Source organism: Orcinus orca, chromosome 7 (genome assembly GCF_937001465.1).
Source record: "Orcinus orca chromosome 7, mOrcOrc1.1, whole genome shotgun sequence".
NCBI classification, from domain to species: Eukaryota; Metazoa; Chordata; class Mammalia; order Artiodactyla; family Delphinidae; genus Orcinus; species Orcinus orca.
In genome coordinates this window covers 29,873,924-29,897,043 of record NC_064565.1, presented here as the reverse complement: position 1 = coordinate 29,897,043, position 23,120 = coordinate 29,873,924, and the positions used below count along the sequence as shown (strand labels likewise).

General features: G+C 37.1%; 1 protein-coding gene across 8 annotated transcripts in view; it reads right to left on the bottom strand.

Moving 5' to 3' along the window:
- Nucleotides 1-1,345: 1,345 nt before the first annotated feature.
- Nucleotides 1,346-23,120, bottom strand: part of SPOPL (speckle type BTB/POZ protein like) — a 78,250-nt gene continuing 56,475 nt past the window's right edge. For 7 of the 8 annotated variants that reach the window (XM_033414340.2, XM_049711974.1, XM_033414342.2 and 4 more), the window contains one exon: nt 17,054-21,385. In XM_033414340.2, coding sequence (XP_033270231.1) covers nt 21,241-21,385 — 145 coding nt within the window. In that variant the 3' untranslated portion in view covers nt 17,054-21,240. Of the gene's footprint in view, nt 2,706-17,053; nt 21,386-23,120 lie in introns of those variants that run through there. The other variant, XR_007478258.1, reaches the window with a different exon arrangement.

Genomic DNA, 23,120 nt, shown 5'->3' with positions numbered 1-23,120 from the left:
CAGTGATACTGACTCCCAGCGGCTTAGTTAAATCTGTGTGTACTGAGGGCAGGAAACCACAGCTGGTTGGTGGACCCAAGTTCTAACCATTCAGCTTAGATTGAGTGTCCCTTCAATGTCTATGCAGCTTTCTCCAGTCCCTATTATCAGGTTTACTAAATCTTTTCTCTAGGTCCAAAGCACATCTATCTGGCTCTTTAAGACAGGAAGTTACACACAGGAGACTTTGGGCTATACCCCCATTCGATTTTCAGCTTCCCTAGCCTCTTGACTATATACTTTCCAAAGCATAGTAGTTAAGAAATTACAGGGATGACATGGACATTTATAATTTTTCTTCAGATGCTAACAGCCCTCAAATATTCATAAATAAAGCTTATTTTGCATATTCAAAGAACAGAAAAAGAACAGGTCTTCAAAGGACTACAAATGTCTTTCAGGGGAGTAAACCTGAGAACAAGCGGATGAAAAATTATGAAAGGAAATACATATAAAATAAACTAAGAAGTAAAGTATCAGGCTATAAGGATGAACATGACAACAAAAATACACCCCCAAAATTAATGGAAAATTTTTAAATGACTAACAAAATCCCCTCGTCTTCATCACTGCTAGGCCTCAGGGAAAAGCAGCTGAGACTTCAAAGAAGCTTTTTTTTTTTTTTTGCATTACGCGGGCCTCTCACTCTTGCAGCCTCTCCCGTTGTGGAGCACGGGCTCCGGATGCGCAGGCTCAGCGGCCATGGCTCACGGGCCCAGCCGCTCCACGGCATGTGGGATCCTCCCGGATCGGGGCACGAACCCATGTCCCCTGCATCGGCAGGCGGACTCTCAACCACTGCGCCACCAGGGAAGCCCCCAGCTGACACTTCATACTTCCATTTTACTCTCCTGCCAAGTTTTTATAGCAAATAGAACCAGGATGCCCTTCAGTTAGCCAAACACATAGATTTACCATCATCTGCTTTAATCCTATTTCCTCCCCTCTTGTTAACAGACCAGAACAATTGTCTTTTCTTCTATTTAAGGCCACTTATGTTAATGAACATCATCCCAATGTGCGTATTCAGAAATCCTACATAGTCCATTAGCCTGTTTCTTACATACTCATATCTTCCCTCTCAGTGGGATATTCCCATTAGCTTAAGGATTGTTTTTGTTATCAGAGTAGTACAGGTACATAATACAAAAAGACAAACAGTAAAACTAAACCTGTTATGAGAGAGAGCAGCCCCTACTTTACTGCCACTCCTGCTTTTCCCAGAGGCAAACTCAGCCAACTCTCAACTCTTTCCTCTTTCCAAACTCCAAACTTGCTGTTATGGCTATTTACTGTTTCTTTCTTTTTCTTTTTTTTTTGGCCACATCACAGCAAGTGGGATCTTAGTTCCCCAACCAGGGATCGAACCCATGCCCCCTGCAGTGGAAGCGCAGAGCTCTGACCACTGGACTGCCAGGAAATTCCCCTATTGTTTCTTATTTATTTAATTTTTAATTTTTACTTTGACATTATCTATTGATTTCCCACTAAGATAGATTAAGAGCATAGAATCCCAGTTTGTGGTTACAGCAATACTCAGTGTTTACATTATTGTGCTAGTATAAAAACACTGTTCCCAGTTGAGCCCAATAGTATGATCTGACTGCATTTCCTCTCTGTAGGACTACTTTAGTTCCCTGGAGTTAACAAATGTTTTTGTCTGTATATGTGCTTAGTTTTCTAGTTATCAATCATTAACTTAATTCACAAACTCTCTCCAGAATTCTCTAAATAAGTGCAAAAACAACAGATGAAAATTCAGATCTACATGAATAAGAACACTGAAATACTAAATATGTGGGTAAATAGAAAATATTTTCTTTCTTTTAATTTCTTTATAAGATATTGGCTGTTTAGAGCGATAACTATAACATGATAACTGTATGTAGAAATAAAGCACATGACAAGAGTGGTACAAGAGATGGAGGAGGCAATAAATGAAATTAAATAGTTGTACTTTTTTCTAACTTACATGAAATGATGCAACATTAAATATAAGTAGACTGTGATAAGTTAAGGATATACATTGTAAGTCTAACACTACTAAAAATGCAAAAACATATAGCTTAAAAAGTAAACAGAGGAAATGAAATAGGATTAAAGACATTAAAAAACACACAAGAAGAGCAGGAAAGGAGCAACAGAGGAACAACAACAACAAAAAAAGGAAGAAAAATACAGAAAAGAAATACGAAGATAGATGTAAATTCCAACATATCAGTAATTACATAATGTAATTTATGTAATTTTTTAAAATTGACAAACACCAATTAAAAGGCAGAACTTATTAGACTAAATTAAAAATAAGACAAAACTATATATTGTCTATAAAAGACTCACTTTAGATATAAAAACACAAATAGGATGAAAGTGATGGGGGGAAATATATGTAGCATGTTAATATAAGCTTTAAAAAACTGGTGTAGCTATATTAAGATTACTAAAGTAGAGTTCAAGACAAAGTATTATCAGAGATAAAGAGGACTTTTATTATGATAAAAAGATTATCATTAGAAAAACATAAAAATCCTATGTGTGTGTGTATCTAATAAAAAGAAATTTCAAATACAGTAAGTAAACATCAACAGGACTGAAAGGAGAAATAAACAAATATACAATTATAGTTGGCAAGATTGAGATGAACACCCCTCTCTCAGGATCTTTACCTATTGATAAAAAAGAATGCAAAAAACTAGTAAAGGTATAGAACATTTGAATAGCATTTTCAACCAGTTTGATCTAACAGACATTTATATAGACTGCTACACAACTGAAGAATACATATTCCTTCCCATGCAGGTGAAACATTTACCAAGACAGATTACATGCTGAGTGATAACACAAGTATCAATAAATATCAAAGGCCAGAGCATATCATCTGGCCAAAACAGAATTAAATTAAATTTAAAAAATAAGATATCTAGAAAAATTCCTAACTATTTGGAAATCAAGATAAAACACTTCTAAATAACTCATTTGTCAAAGAAAAAAATCACAGGGAAATTAGAAAATGGTCAAATGGAACAATAAAGAAACATAACAAAAAGCAATTTTTGGGCTTCCCTGGTGGCTCAGTGGTTGAGAGTCTGCCTGCTGATGCAGAGGACACGGGTTTGTGCCCCGGTCCAGGAGGATCCCACATGCCATGGAGCGGCTGGGCCCGTGAGCCATGGCCGATGAGCCTGCGCGTCCGGAGTCTGTGCTCCACAATGTGAGAGGCCACAACAGCAAGAGGCCCACGTACCACAAAAAAAATAAATAAATAAAATAAAAAGAAGGAAATAATTAGACAAGTTGGAAATCAATAAAATAGAAATAACCAACAATAAAAAAAGAAAAGTCAAAAGATTAAAAAAAATCTGACCTTTAAAAAAGATTAATTAAAGCTGATAAACTCCTATGAAGCCCAGTCAAGAAAATAAAGGAAAAAAAATACCAATATTAGGAATGAAAAATAGGTATCACTACAGATCCACAAACATCAAAAGGATAAAAAAGGGAAATAGTATGAGCAACTTAATTCATGCCAATTAAGTTTCACAACATATATAAGATGGTCATAAGTGAAAAACATGACTTACCAAAATGTACATGAGAAGAAGTACAAAATCTGAACAGCTTTACATTATTAAATAAATTGCAAAAAAAAAAAATCCCTATAGAGAAAATTTCTGGTCTAGATAACTTCACTGGTGAATTATTTCGAACATTTAAGAAGGCAATAATGCCGTATTATACAATCTCTTTCAGAAAATAGAGGACAAAGAAACATTGCCCAACCCATTTTAGAATAATTTATCAAGAATAATTGTAATACCAAAACCTAATACAGCTACTACAAGAAAAAACGAAAGCATACACACACACATACACACACACACACACACACAGACCAAAATCCTTCACAAACATATACACAAAAATTCCTTAAACATATATTAGCAAATTTAATCAGTAATATAGAAAAAGAGTACCTCACAGCCAATTTGGGCTTATTCCAGAAATCAAGATTGTTTTAAAATTTTTTAATTACTCAATGTAATTCACCACATTAAAACAATAAAAGAGAAAAATATGTAACCATCTCCATAGATTTAAAAAAGTGTATTTGACTAAATTTAACACCTATTCATAAGAAAACTTGCAAAGCTGGGTTAGAAGGAAGCTTTCTCAGTCTGTTAAAGGCATCTGTGATAAACTGCAGGTAACACCATACTTAATGGAAAAGTAGTAAACTTTTCATGCTTACTTCAGCAACCTGGGAATGATGTTCATTCTCATCACTTCTATTCAACATTGCACTGGAGGTACTAGATAATGAAATAAGCCCCCGCCTCAAAAAAAAAACAAAACAGAAAGTATAAAGAATAAGAAGGAAGAAGTAAAACTTTCTTTTGTTCCAGAGGATAAAAATTTATGTAGAAAATCAGAAGGAATATATAAAAAACAAAACAATAATATACAAAAACCCCTAGTAGAGTTAATAAGTAAATGTAGAAGGCCATACAAGAAAATATAAAAATTGCATATTTATACCTTAGAAACAAATAATGGAAAATAAATTTTTAAAAATACCAGGATTTCTACTTCCAGTTAGTATTAAATGGTTGCAAGAGGTTATCACTTTCACCCTAACAACAAAAATAAACCAGACAAGGCTTAATTTTTCTAAACCCAGGATGCAAACTGAGGATGCAAAAAACAAAGAAACAAAACAAAACAAAACAAAAAAACAAAAACCTTAAGAGAACTGCAGAAAGTGACTAGTTCTTTATAAGGTGGAAGAAATCCATGGCTATTCTCGTCTCTGGTGAAACAGCAGGGTAAAGCAGAACCTACCACAGATGTAAGGTGAAACTAACCAAAAAAAAAATTTAAACCACTTAATGGCTGTCTGTGGACTGGCATGACAAATTATAATTCTGAAATTCTGAAAAGCCACAGTCACAGAGGAAGTCAGGCACCAACCTGCCAAATCTTTCCTATGGGACTTTACAGAGTGCTTTACAGAGTACTAGGCACAGTACACCACAACTGAGGGCAGAGTAGGGCAGGAAAGACACTCCTATGCCAGAGGAGCCTCTCCCAAATATAAGGCAACCATCCACTGAATTGCATGGGCAAAGGGAATGAGGGAAACCAATTCAAGGTACTCAGGACTTTTACCAGGGAAATATTGAGGGCCAGCTAAAATGTAGAGAGCCCTTCTCCCCTTTCCCCACACTAGGTATTGCAGGCTCTCATCTTCCAAGGTATGGGGGTGAAGTTGGAGATACCTCTCCAAGGCAGAAAGAGATCTCCCAGGGAACTGAAAGCCTGGAACAAGACTGAAGAGCAAATGACACTTCTCAGCTGGCAGCTTGGCTATAAAACACAAAATACATCTGGAATATTGCCAGTGCTCAGAAGGAAAAATCTTCATTTTGTTTCAAAGTATATGAAGCCAGTGGTAAAATGCATTAATACAAAGTTGTGACAAAACCCAGAACAGAATCACTACAGATATTGACTCAGCCTCACTTTAGTGGTGGGACAAAAAATAGCATGCACTTTTTGGGAAGTACATATTATTTACTTTAGTTTTTATTGCTTTTTTTTCACGTGTGGCATAAAATCAAACATTACCAGCAAAATTAAGAAGAAAATGTGATTCATCGTCAAGAAAAGAAATAGTCAATAAAAGCAGATCCAGCTATAGCCCAGAAGTTGGAATTAACAGAGAGGGACTTGAAACTATACCAAAAATGCTAAAGGAAATGGAAAGCTAAACAATATACATGAAAAGAATAAGAAACTTCAGAAGAGACACTAAAACATTGAATCAAATGGAAAGTCTCTAAGTGAAAATTACATCATTAGGTGAGATTAGTACCAGAGTGGATTCCACTTAAGAATCTGTGCACTTGAAAATGGGTCAACAGATAGTACACAAACTCAAAAACAAGTAGGATACAGAATGAAAAAACAAGAAAACCAAAACAGAGCATCTGAAATATGTGAGGCAATATTAAATGATCTAACATACACAATTGGAGTCACAGAAAGAGGAGAGAGAGAATGGGAAAGGAGAAATATCTGAAGAAATAATGACTGAGAATTTTTCAAAATTGATGAACAACACCAACCTGTATATCAAAAAGCTCAAGAAACCCAAAGAGGAGCAATTCAGAGGAAAACATACCTAGACACTTTACAGCAAACTGCTGGAAACCGAAAACAAAGAATGAATTTTAAAAGCAGCAGGAGGGAGAGGCTTCCGGGAAGATGGCGAAAGAGTAAGATGCAGAGATCACCTTCCTCCCCACAGATACACCAGAAATACATCTACAGGTGGAACAACTCCTACAGAACACCTACTGAATGCAGGCAGAAGACCTCAGACCTCCCAAAAGGCAAGAAACCCCCCACGTACCTCGGTAGGGCAAAAGAAAAAAGAATAAACAGAGACAAAAGGATAGGGACGGGACCTGCACCAGTGGGAGGGAGCTGTGAAGGAGGAAATGTTTCCACACACTAGGAAGCCCCTTCGCGGGCGGAGACTGCGGGTGGCGGCGGGGGAAAGCTTCGGAGCCGTGGCAGAGAGCACAGCAACAGGGGTGTGGAGAGCAAAGCGGTGAGATTCCCGCACAGAGTATCAGGGCCGACCAGCACTCACCGGCCTGAGAGGCTTCTCTGCTCACCCGCCGGGGCGGGCGGGGCTGGGAGCTGAGGCTTGGGCTTCGGTCGGAGCACGGGGAGAGGACTGGGGTTGGCGGCGTGAACACAGCCTGCAGGGGATTAGTGGGCCACGGCTAGCCCGGAGGGAGTCCGGGGAAAAGTCTGGAGCTGCCGAAGAGGCAAGAGACTTTTTCTTCCCTCTTTTGTTTCCCGGTGCGCGAGGAGAGGGAATTAAGAGCGCGCTTAAAGGAGCTCCAGAGGCGGGCGTGAGCCGTGGCTAAAAGCGTGGACCCCAGAGACAGGAATGAGACGCTAAGGCTGCTGCTGCCGCCACCAAGAAGCCTGTGTGCGACCACAGGTCACTATCCACACCCACCTTCCGGGGAGCCTGTGCAGCCCCCCACTGCCAGGGTTCTGGGATCCAGGGTCAACTCCTCCGGGAGAACACACGACGCGCCTCAGGCTGGTGCAACGTCACGCTGGCCTCTGCCGCCGCAGGCTCGCCCCGCACTCCGTGCTCCTCCCTCCCCCCGGCCTGAGTGAGCCAGAGGCCCCGAATCAGCGGCTCCTTTAACCCCGTCCTGTCTGAGCGAAGAACAGACGCCCTCAGGCGACCTACACGCAGAGGCGGGGCCAAATCCAAAGCTGAGCCCCTGGGAGCTGTGAGAACAAAGAAGAGAAAGGGAAATCTCTCCCAGCAGCCTCAGAAGCAGCGGATTAAAGCTCCACAATCAACTTGCTGTACCTGCATCTGTGGAATATCTGAATAGACAACGAATCATCCCAAATTGAGGAGGTGGACCTTGAGAGCAAGATTTATGATTTTTTCCCCTTTTCCTGTTTTTGTGAGTGTGTATGTGTATGCTTCTGTGTGACATTTTGTCAGTATAGCTTTGCTTCCACCATTTGTCCTACGGTTCTATCCGTCTGTTTTTTTTGTAGATTTTTTAATTTTTTTCTCTTAATAATTATTTTTTTATTTTAATAACTTTATTGTATTTTATCTTACTTTATTTTATTTTACTTTATCTACTTTCTTTTTTTCTTCCTTCCCTCCTTCCTTCCTTCCTCCCTCCCTCCCTCCTTTCTTTCTTTCTTTCTTTCTCTCTTCCTATTTCTACTAATTCTTTCTCTCTACTTTTTCTCCCTTTTATTCTGAGCCGTGTGGAGGACAGTCTCTTGGTGCTCCAGCCAGGAGTCAGTGCTGTGCCTCTGAGGTGGGAGAGCCAACTTCAGGACACTGGTCCACAAGAAACCTCCCAGCTCCACATAATATCAAATGGCGAAAATCTCCCAGAGATCTCCATCTAAACACCAGCACCCAGCTTCACTCAACGACCAGCAAGCTACAGTGCTGGACATCCTATGCCAATCAACTAGCAAGACAGGAACACAACCCCACCCATTAGCAGAGAGGCTGCCTAAAATCATAACAAGTCCACAGACACCCCAAAAAACACCACCAGACGTGGACCTGCCCACCAGAAAGACAAGATCCAGCCTCATCCACCAGAACACAGGCACTAGTCCCCTCCACCAGGAAGCCTACACAACCCACTAAACCAACCTTAGCCACTGGGGACAGACACCAAAAACAATGGGAACTACAAACCTGCAGCCTGCAAAAAGGAGACCCCAAACACAGTAAGATAAGCAAAATGAGAAGACAGAAAAACACACAGCAGATGAAGGAGCAAGATAAAAACCCAACAGACCTAACAAATGAAGAGGAAATAGGCAGTCTACCGGAAAAAGAATTCAGAATAATGATAGTAAAGATGATCCAAAATCCTGGATATAGAATAGACAAAATGCAAGAAACATTTAACAAGGACCTAGAAGAACTAAAGATGAAATAAACAACGATGAACAACACAATACGTGAAATTAAAAACACTCTAGATGGGATCAATAGCAAAATAACTGAGGCAGAAGAATGGATAAGTGACCTAGAAGATAAAATACTAGAAATAACTACTGCAGAGCAGAATAAAGAAAAAAGAATGAAAAGAACTGAGGACAGTCTCAGAGACCTCTGGGACAACATCAAACGCACCAACATTCGAATTATAGGGGTTCCAGAAGAAGAAGAGAAAAAGAAAGCGACTGAGAAAATATTTGAAGAGATTATAGTTGAAAACTTCCCTAATATGGGAAAGGAAATAGTTAATCAAGTCCAGGAAGCAGAGAGAGTCCCATACAGGATAAATCCAAGGAGAAATACGCCAAGACACATATTAATCAAACTGTCAAAAATTAAATACAAAGAAAACATATTAAAAGCAGCAAGGGAAAAACAACAAATAACACACAAGGGAATCCCCATAAGGTTAACAGCTGATCTTTCAGCAGAAACTCTGCAAGCCAGAAGGGACTGGCAGGATATATTTAAAGTGATGAAGGAGAAAAACCTGCAACCAAGATTACTCTACCCAGCAAGGATCTCATTCAGATTTGATGGAGAAATTAAAACCTTTACAGACAAGCAAGAGCTGAGAGAGTTCAGCACCACCAAACCAGCTCTACAACAACTGCTAAAGGAACTTCTCTAGGCAAGAAACACAAGAGAAGGAAAAGACCTACAATAACGAACCCAAAACAATTAAGAAAATGGGAATAGGAACATACATATCGATAATTACGTTAAATGTAAATGGACTAAATGCTCCCACCAAAAGACACAGATTGGCTGAATGGATACAAAAACAAGACCCATATATTTGCTGTCTACAAGAGACCCACTTCAGACCTAGACACACATACAGACTGAAAGTGAGGGGATGGTAAAAGATATTTAATGCAAATGGAAACCAAAAGAAAGCTGGAGTAGCAATTCTCATATCAAACAAAATAGACTTTAAAATAAAGACTATTGGGCTTCCCTGGTGGCGCAGTGGTTGAGAGTCCACCTGACGATGCAGGGGACACGGGTTCATGCCCCGGTCCGGGAAGATCCCACATGCCGCGGAGTGGCTGGGCCCGTGAGCCATGGCTGGTGAGTCTGCGCATCTGGAGCCTGTGCTCCGCAATGGGAGAGGCCACAACAGTGAGAGGCCCGTGTACCGCAAAACAACAACAACAGAATATACAAAAAATTAACAGATAAGGGAGAAGCAGACCAATTCACTGATAAAGTTGAAGATTTTAATACTCATTGTTCAGTAATTACTAGAAAAAAGTAGACAAAAACTAGTGAACATATAGATGTGAACAGCACTATCAATCAGCTTGACCTTACTGTCATATAGCATACAGTACTCAACAATTGCAGAAAATACATTCTTTTCAAGTGCATACAGAAGTTTCAAGATAGATCATATTCTGTGCCATGAAACAAGTATCAATAAATATCAACTTAATGAAAATATATGGGGTCTATTCTCTGACCACTATAGATTTAAATTAGAAATCAGTAAAAATATAATACCTAGAAAAATCCTCCCAAATATAGGAAGTAAGCCCATGGACCAAAGAATAAATCACAAGGGATATTAGAAAATATTTTGAACTGGTGATAATGAACATACAACATACAAAAAATTGTAAGATGTAATTAAGGCAGTGCTTAGAGAAAAATCAATAGTTTACATGATTAGAAAAGAAGAAATATGTAAAAATTAACAATGTGAGCTTCCATCTTAAGAAACCAAGAAACGATGAAGAAGTAATAAAGTGGGGACATCGATGAAGTAGGAAATGGACTAACAACAGAGAAAATTAAGTCAAAAGTTTGTTTTTTATATTCATATAGCAAGACCGATCATTAATTTTTTTATGGATATTTAAACAACTTTTGTTTTAAACTAATTTTAAACTTACAGATTTATAGATTGTTTTTAAGGGCCTGCTCTTAAATGGTCCTTCTATGATGCTGAGCATGGTGAAGTGGTAATATAAATGTGTGGTAGAAACAGGAGGACTGAGCTCCCTCTTTGCTTCTTGCTTATCTTGTAAAACAACTTGCCCACATATATTTATATAGGCTTTACATATTTTAATTTAGAAAATTGCCACCATTTACTGATATACAGTGTACACTCTTTTTTTGTATGCTTCAAAATACGATGCCAGTCAGCTTAGTTGGTGGAGGGACCATGCCATAGTCACAGTATTTAAATTAAGCCCTAAAACTATACAATTTTAGAACACACTCTGAATATTTACCGCTAAATTTTCCATTAAAACAACTGTTTATAAGGACGGATCATTATTGATCCATGACTGTTCCTCTACTCATCTGTGAGAAGGTGCATGAGAGTAAGGGGTCTGTCTTTGAATTTGTTTCGTTTTGCTTTACCATCACTGCAACTTGTATAGAATAAGGGCTCAACTGTATAATTGAGGAAATACTCCTCCATTCAGCCTCAAACCTGAAAGGTCCAAGATGAATGCATCAGATCAAGACTCCAATGTGCTAGATTCTCCTAAGTTTGAGTGTTACCAGTTCTCATTAAAACAAACAAAAACCAAACAGCATTTAATTATCATTCATTTTATGGAAAAAAAAAAACCCAATCCTCATTTCATGGAAAATGTTATGTTTTGAAAATAAGAATTTACATTATTCTAGCAATTGCATGCCACTTATTTCCATATGATTATCTAATGATGGTCTGTCTAAGAGTTAAGTACAAACTAGCAAAACAGCTTACATGACCATAATTATCTTCCCCAAGCAGAAGCTGTATCAGTAACTTCTGTTTTCAGTGTTACCAAATTTACCATTCTGGATAGCTTAAAAAAAAATCAATTTATTGACTTTCCCAGAATGTACATTTTTTAATGTTTAATCTTTTTTCTCATTAGTAATATAAACATATATTTGTTTTATGGAAATTTTGGAAAATGCAGTCCATTGGAACAAATGATTCCCAGTACATAATCCAAAGACAAATGCTCTTATTATATCCTTATATTTCCCTCAAGTGTATTTTTATTAAATATTGGTATATAATAGTATGGTTTATCTAAACAAGATAAAAAAACCAACAGGTTTTTTTTTTTAATTAACTTCACAATTCATTTCTTTCCCTTTCTCATATAATAGGATAGGTTCATTTTGCCCATTGTAGTGCTTTTACATCTCAACCTAAGGTCATTCCTAGGCCTTTTCCATTTTATTTGCTGCTACTGTAATTGGGATCTTATTTCTCATAAATGGTTTCTGCCAGGATATATTATCTTGCAGATTATCTCTACATTTTCCTAGCCAGTTTACTATGAATTTGGGTCTTCTAGGAAAACAACTGTATATAACTTTCAAATATAGGCTTCCTTTCCCATACTTATGTTGCTTATTTCTTTCATATATATTTCACTAAAATTTCTAGAATAATTTTAAATAAACATATTATCAAACTACCTGTGTTTTGGCTGACTCTAATGGGTCGTCATTATGATGTTTTTGGCTAATGGTGTGAGGGTGGTAGTCTCAATGGTGTTGAAGAATTATTTCCCATACTAGGTTTGTAAGGATATCTTGTGAAAAAAATAAATGTGCAGTTTTGCTGAATTCCACTAGATGATCATGGCTTTTACTTTACCTTTTGATGTGGTACAAAACTGTTACCGTAATACTGAACCATCCTCAGAGTCCTAGGTCAACCTTAGGTGACTTGGTTTTTCTTTTTATTACTAAATTCTAGCTATTAGGATTTTATTTAGGATTCTATCACTCATATTTATAATAGAGATGGGTCTGTAAGCCTTCCTTTTTGGGTATTCTCTTAGGAAAATGGGGAAAGGGGTTAGGAACCAGCATTTACTAGGCTACTGCTACCTCTAGGACAATGTATTAGTGTCTTACATATATTTCACTTATTTTTTGGCAATTTTCTAAGGTTATCTGGTTTCATACTAGTTTGATTAGAAGTATTGCTTAAATTTATTTTTCAGTATTTTCTTCAATGCACATATCATGGGAATTATCAGTTCCTAGAAAGTTTGAAGAAAGTCAACCTAGTTCCAAGACTTTTCTGGAGGTAATTATTTTATAATTGTTTCCATTTTTTCCGTGATTGTGAATTTGGGCAATTAAGAGCTTAAAAGGCCTTTCCTGACTTAGTCCTATGTACTCACGTATTCAGAGTTCTCTCACTTGGATTCATTCTTACCCTCATCAAAAAAAAAAAAAAAAAAAAAAAAGACCTGCACACACAGAGGTACTACACATCAACAAAAAGCACTACTTTTCAGCTCTACTGAATTTCAGTAAAATCACCAACTCCTCTGACCCCTGAGCCTCCATACTTATTCCCTTATATAAACACTCTCCTCTATGCCTGGCTAGCAGTAATTTACTCTTGAGATGTGCTACACAATACCCTCTATTCCCCTTTCACAGGCTTATATTTTGTTACTGATTTTATTAAATTCCATCAGAACAGGGCATGTCTATTACATACCCACAAAAGAGATCATTACTGAAAAGGTTTTTCTGATAGAACACGTTTTACCTATTCTGTTTGTCACACTAGTTCTGCTACATCTCTGTAATATTATCTTTGCCTTCTCCCTTTTTGGTATCCTAGTTGATTCTTTCCCCTGACTTTGCCACACACACAGTATTTTGTGCTTTGGAGGATATACAGTCTATTTTAAACAGTGGATAGTTAGAGCCTCTTATTTTTTTAAAGATGCTTAAATGTTTATAATTCAAAGTTTAAAATCAGTGAGAAAACATTTTAAATTCTCATTTTATGGAAGAGGAAGAATTTTGCACTTTTGATTTCCAATGCCAGTTCCCCCTCTTCGTCTTGTCTAATTTCCTTTTTACTTACAACAGATGAACACTTTCACATTTTACATTTTACAGTTGTGAACCAGCCAGGGTTCACCAGTGAGGGAAGGGAAGGAGGACCTTCTTCCGGGAGGACGACAGCTATCTCTGAGTGTGATCCTGAGGTGGGAAGAGGGGCAAGCAGGTGGGAGTGTGGAAGGTTGGGGAGAGGGGTTGCATTCAAGTTTACAACGTTACAATTAGTCAGTCTTCCCTCTAACAGTTTAATACTTATTGCCAGTCCTTTTAAGCCTCAGCTTCCTATGCTTGGATTACTTTTGATCAATGTTCCCTATGCTTTGGGTACTATGTTAATATACTACCTCTATATAATTTGTGTTAACTTTAGAAATGAATCGCTAAACAGCTAAGAGTTTTGGGGTCAAATTTTTTTTCACTTAAAAGTATTGCCAGAGAAACATGACTTTAAAATTTTTTTTTATTGCTTGGATACTCACACTACTTATCTTTCCAATTTACAAGTCACCCAGTATGTCTAGGTTTGGACATCTGTTCATGAATTCCACCTGGAGCACTATGAATTTTCTTATTTCTAAAACTCTTAATTTTTTTTAAGAAAAATAATTAGTATCTTTAATCACTGATTCTATTCCAATTATTATTATTATTTTTTTGCACCAATTATGCAAACACCAAGTCTCCTTAACTCATCCTCTGTAAAGTCATGGCCTCCAATTGCAACTGGGCCATCATGTTTTTTCTTCACGTCTGCTATTCCAAAACTCCTCTGCTCTTCTCAAATCTCTGAAATCAGCAAACTATGGCACCAAAGTTAAATCCTGCCCACTGCCAGCTTTTGTGAACAGTTCTAATGGAAACAGCCACCTCGTGAGCTTACATATTGTCTATGGCTGCTTTCACATTACAATGGCATAGCCGAGTGGGTAAAACGGTTACTACCTAGTCCTTTACAAAGTAGGTTTGCTGACCCCTGATCTAAACCCATCATCCACCCCCTTTACTCTGAATAGATGACTTCACAAGGAATAAAAGACATAAAATGAGTATACCAACTTTCAGGCCAAAAAAAAAAAAAGTATTAAATCTGACTCGACATCCTTTGCATTTCCCCTTCACATGCGTTAGGGGCAGTCTGTCTGGCATCTCATTCCACTCCTCTTCTCTTCAGACTAGGACATCAGTAATCCCTTTTGTATTCTACTTTTCTGACTCCTTATTATGACATCCTAATATACTGACATTTCTCCCACCATAAAGGAAAACAAATCAAAGTAAGAAACTGAACCTAAACCCCATCTTACAGCTACGGTTTCTGCCTTGCCATCTTCGCTGGACACCCCACAGTCTCTACTCAGAGCATACATTTCCTTACTCTAATCCTACTGCTTTCCCCACTCCAAAGACTCCTTTCATTTGCTCCCTCACAAATTGAATTTATATTTTAGTTGCCTATTTGACTGCTCGGTAGCACTTGACACTGTTAACCATCCCTTCTCTTGAAGCATTCTCTTCTCCAACTGCTAGGATGGACAGTCTTCTGGTTCTGACTTTGTGATCACGCATCTTCTTTTGCAAGCTGCTCTCTCTCTGCTCGTCCCTGTCTCTGCCCTGTGCTGCCTTCTCACCTCAGCCCGCATACACTGGTTACCATCTGTAGAATACTAAGGATTCCTGACTTTATAACTGAGATCACCCTCATGTTTATGATTCACATATCCAACCAGAATGCCCTATAAGAACCTTAAGATCAACAGGCTCCAAATCAAAATAACCTTTTTTTTTCTCCACAAACTGCTGCTACTCTTGTGATTACTGTATCAGTGAATGTATCAGTACCATCCTCCACCCAGTTGCTCAAATATCAAACCTGGGAGTCACTCTTGACTCCTCCATCTTCCTTCTACCATATGAATTTCCAAGTCCTCTCAGAATTTCCTCTCCAATCTCTCCATCCCAGGTCTCCTAGCCTAGCACAAAGCACTAGTATTGCTCACCTCTTAAGAGGGTCTCCTTACCCTCTCTCCTCTAGCGCCCTCCAACCCACCTGAAGATTGACGGATTGTTGATGACATACTCAACACTCATAGATTAAGTTCGACTCTTCTAATAAGATCTTTAAACAATCGTGATCTTTGCTAACTGGTTTACAACATGAGATTTCTCTTCCCTTTATACAATGGGATATAGCCACACCTGTTTTTACTCCCATAAATGTTCCATATGAACCTTGCCAACACACAATCGGTTGGATGATACCACCACTAAACTGCCTAACTCCCACTCAATTTGAGATGAGCATCACTTCCTCAGGAAGGTTTATCAAGTTTAATGCATCTAACTTCACTACTCTTTTTCAACTGCATGCCACTTTCACTTTTCCTCATTTTTGCCCAATTTTCATAATGACCTGCACATTTGGGGGACATTTATAAAGTATACATTCTAAAAACCTTCTGCTGTGGCAGTTATATCAGAGTCCTCAGGACACTGGTTGCCTTTGTGTGTGTGTGTGCTGCAAATGTTATTCCTAAACCTCACAATTTTTCTTTCTTTGCACTTATCCTGGTTTGAATTTGGACGAAAGGCCTGGTTTGAATTTGGACAAAAGGATAAGATTAGATACCATAGGAACTGTTTGGCTCTGATGTCACAGACTGAAGCAGGACTACACTTGAATCCTTTACAAAGGAATTAAGGGTGGAGGGCAAGAGATGAGGGAGAGGTGGAAAGGAAGCACTCCTAACGGGAATGACAAACTTTTTTGCCACTAATCATTGCAGACATCTGCATGCAAACCTCCCTGGTACAAAAAATAAGAAGGTAGCAATCATGTAAACATCTCTATCAATGTCTTCTATTTAAAAACAGTGATCAAAAAGCAAATGCCAGTCTTGGCCTTCTCTTAGAAACAAATAATTCTGAGGTGATAGAACAGAGGAAACACAACATTCCAATTTTCTAAAACAAAGTATGAAGGGTGCTGGCTGCTGCAGAGTAAGGGAAAAGGTTATATACAGTTCATTTAAAGTTTAGAATATGACCACTTGTCCTATCTTACTATAGTTGTATAGGTAATATTTTTTAAGTGTTTCAACCCTTCTTTTATTCTTTTAAGGGTAATTCAGTGTGTGTGGACATGTGTATGTGTGTGTTGAGAATATGGAAGGTTTTTCACTGTGCATTTCTGTGACTTTGGCCGTAGTTTTTAAGCACTAATTATGTTGCTGTTACTAAGCTGGTGTAGGAATACACTGCCCCAAATTTGCTCTTTTTGAGAGCAGCAAATAATTAGCTGAAATTAAGAAGGGGTAGGAGGACCAGGGAAAGGTGATCTAAATTACATAGCATTAGCATAAGTCACGCAATATTGATGGTATGCATATGTTAAAGTACATATATATGTAACATCTCAGAGTCAAGGAATAAGTTTTTAGTAGGTTCCAAAAAAACACTAGTTTTCTTATGTAGAAAAGACAATTACTAAGCATAATTCTAAAAGCTACCATATCAAATACATGGCTCTTTTTGTAAAGCATCACAGTAATCGGATAAAGAATTATTCATAGTTTTCAAATAAACACAAAATAAACCAATTAATTCTGAATAAGTAGTATCAACTTTATTTTAACTCAATGTGCTGAAATGCAAAAAATATTTTCAGCAACAAGATACAAAAAGTATGTATCTCATCATTGACATCAGCTGATTAAAAATGAGGCTGAAAAGTTCAAAATGTCTTTATACATTTGAATCTTGCACATCAATTTGCCCCAGAACTGATTTTTAAATAATTTCAGCAGATTTTTATTTTCAAAAATGGGACTCACTTAAGTTATATCTTCATTCTAAAACTGAATGCAAAAATTAACTGGGTTACAGTATACAAGGATAAACCCTTAACAACAGAAAAAGATTTAAATATAAGAATTCTTTTTCAAACGTGAAGTCCACATACTGCAAACAGAAGACACAGTGTGGTGATTTCATTCCTAGTGAAGAAGTCTCGCATGGTAGGCACTCAATATTCGTTCAACTGGACCTAAAATTTACATCATTCCATTTAACACTTAAATAAACTAGAGCTCATAATCTGTATAAAAGAGGTTTGCAAAATACTCTTATGTGTGTTGAAAGTGCTGTCTTTATAATCTGAAAAACACTAAAACCCAACCACCCACGTTGTTTTGCAAGAAGACATTGAATATTTTCATTTTATCCATCAAAGAGCATGAACATCCAACTCAGAACAATTCACCTCTTCAAGGAGACTTGGCTTTGAGAAAAGCTTGAGTTGGATTTTAACAAAACAACTTACTAAAGTCCCTAGTGTTCTATTTTAGTAACACTGGGTAGCATCTATGATCCACAATTTTATAAACAATTCTGCTTAGGTTTTAAATTTATGCACAAAACAAATGGGTAAATAAATTAATAACTATACTTTTGGCAATTTAAGCTCTAACTTAGGTCTCGTTTAAAAATAAACCAATAATGTTCATGACAACTTTTTAAGAGATCTTTGTTAATATTTTAAAACTTAATTTTAAAATTGATGTCCTTAAAAGGCACTGTTTTCACATTTCATCATGCAGTAAATTGGTCACATTTTTGAGAATTATAATTTCCTCTCAATTGTCCCCTCAAAGCACATTTAAATGGAATACACTTCAACTAACCTAAACTTTCAACATTTAACTGAGTTCTATTTTCAGAAATTCACTCTTTTGAACATACCACACACAAGTCCAAGCAAATACAAGTACATGTACACACACACACGCGTGCACGCACGCACACACGCCCAAATGACCACGGAATACATGCAAGAATCTCCAATTACTATTTCAAGACAATGACACATGAGTATTCAAGGAGGTAACAATGGCAGGCCATAATGTTATGGCACCTTCATATTTGTGCTCCAAATACCGATACACATTAATATTAAAAAATGAAAAAGGCACAAATACAGTGTTTCTGTATCTCAATCTAAAGAACAGTTCTCCAATAGTTACTTTTATAATATGGAACATTTAAGACCAGTTACTACTTTTCTAAGAAAAAGCTCTGTTTAGGTGACAAAAGGGAAACAGGAGCAGGCTTTAGTTCAAAAGTCAACACTGCTCAGGACAAAATCTGTGCCTACCGAAAACAATGTCTGTAGTTTAAAAATGAAAAAAAAAAAAAGCTATTACAGCACTCACGTCAGAATACATTAACAGTTTTGTATCATTGTCTCAAGAACCCACAATACCAAAAATATACATAATAAATAAAAAAAATAAATCAACTACCATATGATTCTGTTAGTATAATGGTAGGAATTATATTATCTGAAAAGTGGACATTTCTACAAATGTGGATATTCTTACAGCACAGTGTTGGACGTTTTTGGTACAAAATGTGCTACCAAACTAAAAAAAAAAAACTTTATAATAAAACCCTTCAGATTTGCAACAAACACTAAAGTAAGTATGTAAGTAAGGGTAAGCTGAAATGTTCATTATAATAGGTGTTATCACTGAAGTCACTATGGTTAGAAATGTAGACCCAAGCAGTGAATTAATTCAGAATGCGCCTGTGTGCATCCGACGTAAATGAATACACCAGTATTTTTTTAATATATGACAACAAAATTCTAGGGCCTGAGGGATGAATTTTTGTTTTCTTCTAAGACCCTGGCAAAATCTCAAATTCTTAAAGTGTATATGTATGTGTGTGTGGTTTCTTTTTTAAATTGCACATTTTAAATTTAAAGGGCTCAATCTTATGGTGAAGTTAAGGAAGTGAATTTCTGCTCCCTATAATACTCTTACATAGGATGGAATCCATTCATATGTAAGAATCTTTCTTCTATCCGAAGGGAGTCTTCCAATTTCAAATTTAGGTTAACACAACAAAGACTCAAGCTACACAGCAAGAAATGAAGATATCTGAAAATATGATCTTTTTGAACTCCAGTTTGATGTGGATAACAAATGATTATTTGACAGTGTTTGTTCAATGTAAATATGAATCACTCTTGGTATATTAGGATTGCTTCAGTAAATACCTAACAGACAGATAACAAAAATAAAATCTATTTTAAAACTTCACGCTTCATCTTTTTCTTTTTGTCCTAAATTCAAAAACTAAATAAACGAATTATACAAATTTTAATCTGGAGAATAAAGTTATATATGTAAATATATAGGTATATGCATTTTTTTTTCCAGTGAAAAAATTTTTTCCCTTGTGGTCAAATGTAAATCTTGCCTAAGAAGCATACTGCCACTGTCACAGGAAATTAGATGCAGTGACTTGACACCGATTGCTCCTGCTTCACCAGGACAATGCACCAGAACAGACTTCTGTTGTAAACAGAGCTATCGAAAACTGAAGATGTGTATGTGTTTAAAGCTAAAATTCATTTATAATAAAGAACTGGCCCGTGAAAAGCAGTTTATGAATAGTTTATCCTGTTCACATTATGCAGAATTTCACTATCATCCACAATGTTGGTACAGTAACTGAGACAGAAAGGAGAAAGCTAGGGAGGAAAAAAGGTTTCAGAGTGTAGCCTGACATATTTCTAAGGGTTCTCTCCTTTAGTCTGCAAATAATAGCAGTTCATTGCTTTTAGAAGGAGAGTAGGCTGTCCAGGATTCATTTACTGTCAGGTGCCTTCTCCAAAGCGTGATAAACAGGCGTGAATTCAATAATGAATATCTGGAAGTCAAACCAATTTAACTATAATCGAGAATATCTTCCTTATCTATTATCACAAACATCCCAGTTGCCTCCATCTGTCTTAAAAATTCTTTCAAAAGTTAAGACAATTAATTATACCTTATCAATTCTCTCAAAAGCAAAAAAAAAAAAAAGTACCATTCAGTATAAAAAAGTTACACATTAAAAGTGCATATATATCTTCTTAATTGGCCCACTCATTAAATTTACATTTGGTCATCCTTACTTTTAACATGTACAGAATTCTTCATATAAATGTAGGTCACTATAAATTTAAAAAAAATTAATTCAGCACAAAACATGCTTTCTTCTTATTGAAATCTTAACCTCAATCAGTTCTCAATCACTGTAAACTTGGATAAACTCACAAAGAAACACAAGCAAAGGTTTGTTATGCTTCTCTTAGTTTGTTGGACAGATAACATAAAAACACTACAAATTTCATTAAAAATTTGGGCCAACTCATTGCATATTTGCCCCCTGAAATGAAAAATAAATTAGAATTGAAGCAGTGTATTGCCATAACTTACCTTGAAGGTAAGCAGGTTCTCCTGTATTTATAGAACTTAGACTGGAGACGTTACCAGTAATCTCCAATAGAAGTGCTTTTTTAAGGAAAGCCTAGTTTTAAACTTTGAGATAGCATAGGACAAACCCTATAATATTCATTTGCCTTTCTCAAACTAATGGAAGATCCTTTTGAAACTTATTATCTTCAGTTATCAATATTACTGCATTATGGAGCTAGTGCAATCCTGCATAGCCTTGGTCACAATGACAAGGCACAATAAAAAAATTAAAGTATATATATGAACAAGAGAAGTCACTGAAGATAATTTAAGGCCTTGAAGTGAATTAGAGTATAATCAGTCTAATTTAAAGCTGAAGAATAAACCATAAATTATCCACCTGAAATTCAAGCAATATGCTTTCTCAGCTTCTGTTCTGTGGACAAGACAACAGAAACAACTCTTGCTTATGGTTTGTGTATTAGAATCCTTCTGGACCTGGAGGAGTAAAAGTCAGTTCCATTTTTCTACAGTTCATGGAAGATTTCAAGACTGTTTTAGCCGTTTTCGTGGAATACCAAACTGTGGACACTGTGCAGATGCTAGTGCTCGGAAGGCTTCTGCTACCAAATGTGGGTGAGACTGAATCATGGACTTCCACCCAGATGTTTCCATTATGTCTGCTGCTTGGCTGAAAAATAAAATTAAGAGATGTTTACTAAAGAATACTTTTCAAAATGCACTGTCAATTTTTTTTTTTTTTAATTTACAGATTTCAAAATGTCTGGAACATTCTGTTTGCCTCTCTATGTATTCAAACCATTTGAATTCATTAAAATATCATCTTTACCTTACTGGTATTTTCTTTTGTAAATGAAACTATTCAATTTTTCTGGAAATTCTACTCTTGGAAGTGTGTGACACTTGTCTGCATGGTTCTACTCCCACTGTCACCATTTCTATACCCGCTCTTTCAAGAGCTCTTTTCCCTGGCTCTTACATGCAGGTTTTCTTTAGAGTTCTAAGTTTTGCCCTCGACTCTTCTCCCTTAACATTCTTTACTTATCTTATCTTATCCACTATTCACAATTTTAACTATCATATTCAGTGATGATAAATAATGATTTGCTAAGTCCTAGGCCTCCCCACAAAGGTTGTTCCCAACCACTTGTTCTCTTTACTTGGATGTGCCTGGAGACCCATAAATTTGGGACTGTCGGAAGGGAACTCAACACGTTTCTCCCAAGGCCCAAATTCTTCCTCTCTCATTTCCCATCAGCTAATGCTTCTACCATCACCCAGTGATTCAAGTCAGAAACCTGGAAGTCACCCTAGATGCCATCCTTTCCAATCAGTCATCAAAGCCCTATTTTAATTCCCAAAGGTATCCTGAATCCCTAGTTAAGGCCCACATCATCTCACATTTGAATTATTATGGGAGTCTCCTAATTTGTCTTCTACTCTCCTATCTTGCTCCTCTCAAACCAGCTTCCATGCTGCCTTAGTAACATAAACACTAACATGAACACATCCTCTTCTACTCTTCTCCATTGCCGGTACCCAAGTTCTTTAGAAAGAGAAAGTTTCCTAGTTCTTCCCCCTAGCTTTCTACCTCCCACTTCCATGCTCTGGCACTCTGTATAATAATACTGAACTGTTTACTGTACCGGATGTACAACATGCTCTGAGTAAACACAATTACCCAAGCAAAAAATCTAGTTATCCCTCCTTGTCTCCTGTCTTCTCTCCTTTGTAACCACCCTCCATCCAAATAATATCCAAGTATTATAGATTGTCCATTCAAAATATTATATCCTTTTATTTCCCTCTGGCCACACTGTCGCCAGTCAAGTCTAATTTTGCCCTCATCTTTTGCCTGAAACACTCCAATAACTTTCCAACTGGCCTACCTATATATAACCTTGCTCCTCAACTACCACCACCAACTCAACCTCCCCACAACCATGCATGTGGAGACATTGCTAAAAACACACACCTGATCACAGCCTACTCTAGGTTAAAACCATTTACTGTATGCCCATTCCTGTTCGAATAATGTCTAAAAGGCCTTCTGTGATCTGATCTTTGCTCTCGTCCTCCAGCTTCTCATGCCCCACCCTCCATACTGTTCTTTCTTATCACCAAAACTTTGCACACCTGAATGTCTTTTTTCGGGATATACTTTCCCACCTCTTTGCTCTTCTTCATCAGGTCTTTATTTATACAACAATTCTTCAAAAGGGCTTTCTCTGACCCCTAGATTAGGTTCGGTCCCTTTGCTATATGCTCAGATGGGTATGCTCTACATTACCTATTATTCCACTTAACTTCAACTACTTGTTTAATTCTTATACATCTCCTGCTAAAACATGAACTCCATGAAGGCAGGGAAAACATCTGTCATGTTCACCATTATATTCTTTGTA